At 58.7% G+C, this 3848-nt stretch overlaps 1 protein-coding gene across 3 annotated transcripts in view; it reads left to right on the top strand.

Annotated features, from left to right (window-relative positions):
* The window catches only part of LOC127748597 (zinc transporter ZIP1-like), a 4677-nt gene extending 1288 nt beyond the window's left edge, over positions 1-3389 (top strand). The window contains exons 2-5 of one of the 3 annotated variants that reach the window (XM_052276585.1): positions 1592-2099; positions 2291-2630; positions 2727-2905; positions 2987-3384. In XM_052276585.1, coding sequence (XP_052132545.1) covers positions 1607-2099; positions 2291-2630; positions 2727-2905; positions 2987-3006 — 1032 coding nt within the window. In that variant the 5' untranslated portion in view covers positions 1592-1606 and the 3' untranslated portion in view covers positions 3007-3384. Of the gene's footprint in view, positions 1-1591; positions 2100-2290; positions 2631-2726; positions 2906-2986 lie in introns of all 3 variants that reach the window. The other 2 variants (XM_052276586.1, XM_052276587.1) reach the window with 2 other exon arrangements.
* Positions 3390-3848: the final 459 nt, after the last annotated feature.

Genomic DNA, 3848 nt, shown 5'->3' on the forward strand with positions numbered 1-3848 from the left:
TTTTGGGGGGTTAGGTTCTGCAAAGCCGTTCGCCGGTGGCCGGTAGACGTAGGAATGCGCGCCAGCCGCACCAGCAGCCAGGAAGCACTCCACATGGTTGCCACAACTCTGGAAAACCTTGAAAACCTGGAAAACTCAGGGAAATAAAAAACTGTCAGGGAAATCAGGGAAAACTCAGGGAAAATGAAAAAAAGTCAGGGAAATTTGGTCTGACAGGTCCCCAAACTGCAGTCTATTTGCCGTTTAGGTCAAATACACATTTTGACGTCCCAGGAGGGTGTTTTGTCCCAAAAGTTTTCGCGTTTGCTTCGCTCGCGGTCTTGTATTACAGTTAGGGGTATAAGTTTGCCCCAGTACTTCACCAGGAACGGTGCTTAAAACTCAGGGAAATTCGGGGAGAAATGGTCTGGAAATCAGGGAAAACTCAGGGAAAATGGCAATGAAAATTTTGTAGCAACCATGACTCCAATAAAATGACATAAATGGCATAAAACGGGGGGCTCGGCCGAGTCGCCATACGTATCACGATCACGTCGCAGCGGCGAGCTCGTCTAATCGCTATTATGCCGGTGATTGCCGTTTTCTCACGCCACGGACACCAATCAGCCCCTCCCTTCCCAACTACCGCCCCTCCCCTCGTTTCACACCCTACCCTCCCACGAATTCCCCTATTGTGATTCCTGTCTATGTATTCTCGATGTACATTCTCTCCCCACATTTTACATGGTCTATAATTCCCCTTTTCCCCCACCCCATCTCTACTGATAACCATGGAGAGGCGTAAAATTATTGGGCACCAGATCCTCTTACTCCCCCTTTAGTTGGAGTACTTGGTGTTCACCTGCGGGTGCACGCGCGGGGGGCCGCGGGCGCGTGGGCTGGTGCAAGGTCGCGCGGACGCATCCTCGCGCCTCTCACCACCGACCGCCTGACCTACGCGTGCGCGAGCTGGACAGGAGGGCAGGGGGCGCCCTGGAGACGACTCACCAGCTCTGCTTTACCGACTGGCCGCACCCGTTTAGAACGCTGCCTTAACTACCACCTCCGGCGAGTTACAGTCCCACCCACTCAAGGCTCCGCGCTGCGGCAGGAGTAACCATTGACCATTGTGCTAGGGTATATTTAATAGATGCCGAGTGACAGTATGATACTTGAGCCTTTCCTACTTTTGCTGGTTCTCTTTACCCAATTTCCCTCCCAGAGTTTCCAATTGTTCTTTTACATTCTCCATGAAATGACTAAAAGACTATGGAAGTAGTGACCGGATGTCGGCCAGGCAGGCGTCGTCGCTTCCCGCCCGGTCAGGGTCTCTTCTTTTCTGGAAGCGCGACATGGTCCACGGCTTTGTTTTGGCTTGATTGGCGTGCCGCTTGGCTAGCCCGCCGCCCATGGCTGTGCCCGCGGCTGTGCCCATGGCTCCGGCCCCCCGGGGAGCTGCGCCTCAGACCCATTAGCACCCCATGACCCCGCGGGAGCAAAGCCAGACGGCGAGAGCCATAATTCATTCGGGCTGCCAAATCAGACGTGACTCCCCCCACCCCCCCAACAAACGGCGGCGGCCTCCTCAACGAAAACTTTTCAATGTTCGCAGGTAATCACCATCGCCATGGCATCGAACGGGACCGAGCTGTCCCAGCAGGGCGTCCTGGAGGTGCCCGCCGACGTCCTGGGCGGCTCCGGCACGCCGCTGCTCATCGCCAAGGTGACGGCCATGGTGGTGCTGGGCGTCGCGTCCATGCTGGTCGGGCTGCTGCCCATCAAGCTGGCCCGCTGGCTGCGCTGGTCGACGGAGAGCGGCGAGCAGGCCGTCAAGAGCACCGAGGACGAGCCGACGTCCGCGCCGCCCACCGACAGCGCCACGCTGTCGCTGCTGCTGTGCGGCGGCGGCGGCGTGCTGCTGTGCACGACGCTGGTGCAGCTGCTGCCCGAGGTGCGGCTGCAGCTGCACGTGCTGCAGCGGGCCGGCGTGCTGCCCGAGACGCGCGTGCCCGCCGCCGAGCTGCTGCTCGTGGCCGGCTTCCTCGCCCTGTACCTCGTCGAGGAGCTGGTGCACCGGCACCTGCACAACCAGGCGCACGATAGCGAGGAGCCGGAGGCGGGTGAGTCGTCAAGTCGGGAAGAAAGCGATGGTGTTTCGACCGATGGTTACTTCACTATCGAATTGTCTGTTTTTTCTTGTTTTCTTTTTACGACTCTCTTCTATTTTTCGGAATTTACACTGATTTTTTTAGTGAGTAGCTCCTCGTTGTGGACTTTTCGAAATCCTAACATTTTCGGAAAATGCTTGCAGGTCACCATCACGGCGGGCACGGCCACAGCCACGTCCCCGTCGGCGCGGTGGACAGCAACGGCAAGGCGCAGCTGGGCACGGCGGCGCGCGGGCTGCTGGTCGTGCTGGGCCTCTCGGTGCACGAGCTGCTCGAGGGGCTGGCCGTCGGGCTGGAGCGCTCCCCGGCCCGCGTCTGGGCGCTGTTCGTCGCCGTCGCCTCGCACAAGTTCGTCATCTCGTTCTGCGTCGGCGTGCAGCTCGTCGGCATGGGCAGCAGGGCGGCCTTCGTCTGCGCCTACGTCGGCGCCTTCTCCTTCATGAGCGCCCTGGGGATCGCGCTCGGCATGGCGGCCACGGCCAGGTAAGATCGGCGGTCGAGTTGCGTTGAGTTTGTTGCCGACCGCAAAAGAGTTGGATAACTCATCGCGATACTTTTGGATTTCTTTGCGTCACGCAGCGAGGGCGCGGCGGCCGGAGCGACGGCCACCCTGATGCAGGGTGTGGCCGCGGGGACGCTGCTGTACGTCGTGTTCTTCGAGGTGCTGGAGCCGCAGCGCGCCTCTCGGCACGCCGGCATCCGGCAGCTGATGGCGGTCACCGCGGGCTTCGCGGCCATGTTTGCCATCCAGCTCGCAGGTCGGTACAGAAATTCCTCCGCAATCTACTGGTTTCGCGATTTGGCCCCTTATTCTGTATCACTCTTTCTTGCCGTTACAGTGGAGTCGGTGTCGGAGTGACGTCGGCCCGACGTCCGACTGAAGCCGTGCGGGGGAGGCATTTGTACATATTCATATTCCAAAAAATCAACAAAAAAACTCATCAACCTGGGTCCTCCCGGAGCAGAGACACAGAGACGTGCTAGTGAACCAAAGTGAACAGTGAAGTGTTGTGCGTATAGTGTAACCCGAACTCGACCCACTGGGGAGAGAGTATGGGTGTTATGTGTGTTAGTATGCGTGGTACTGCTGTCCTTGGTTGCCGCCTGCTCCGCCTCCGGGGAAGTCATCTCACCTCTTTCCTGAAAGGTGAGTCCAACAAAACAGCAAAACTCTCGCCCATTTCCCTTTCTTTCGCCTCTTTCAAAACACCGCATCGCCGCCGGCGTAGTGGACGAAGTAACCGGCGCGCTGGTGTAACAGACTGGTAGGATTCAGTCACCACCGGGATCAGTGACCCGGCGCCCGCCGCCACCGGTGCCCGCCCGCCGCCTGTAGATGGGCCACTGGCTCCGTTGTCGCGCACGTTGGGTTGCCTACCTCCGCGGCGGCTGCGGCCCGACACAGCTGCTTTCTCTACCCGATGACGACGCCCGCCCGGATGCGACCCCTTCGGCTTTGCTTCTGCTCTGCCGACTGATTATTCACGGGACTACGGCCACCAGCCACCACCACCCATACCTTTTGGCTCTTTTGTCTTTAGAGAGTTCGCAAATGTTGCGACTTCCAGTCCCGACCTGCCCATCATACCGTGCTCGAAATGTGTAGGCGTAGGAGGGTAAATAGACAAAGCACCAAATTTTGGGGGGAACTGCATCTGATATCGGCGGGCCAGGAAGAAAGACGAAGCGAGCTCTCTAACC

Source organism: Frankliniella occidentalis, unplaced genomic scaffold (assembly GCF_000697945.3).
Source record: "Frankliniella occidentalis isolate FOCC.00 unplaced genomic scaffold, Focc_3.1 Scaffold3543, whole genome shotgun sequence".
Taxonomy (NCBI): Eukaryota; Metazoa; Arthropoda; class Insecta; order Thysanoptera; family Thripidae; genus Frankliniella; species Frankliniella occidentalis.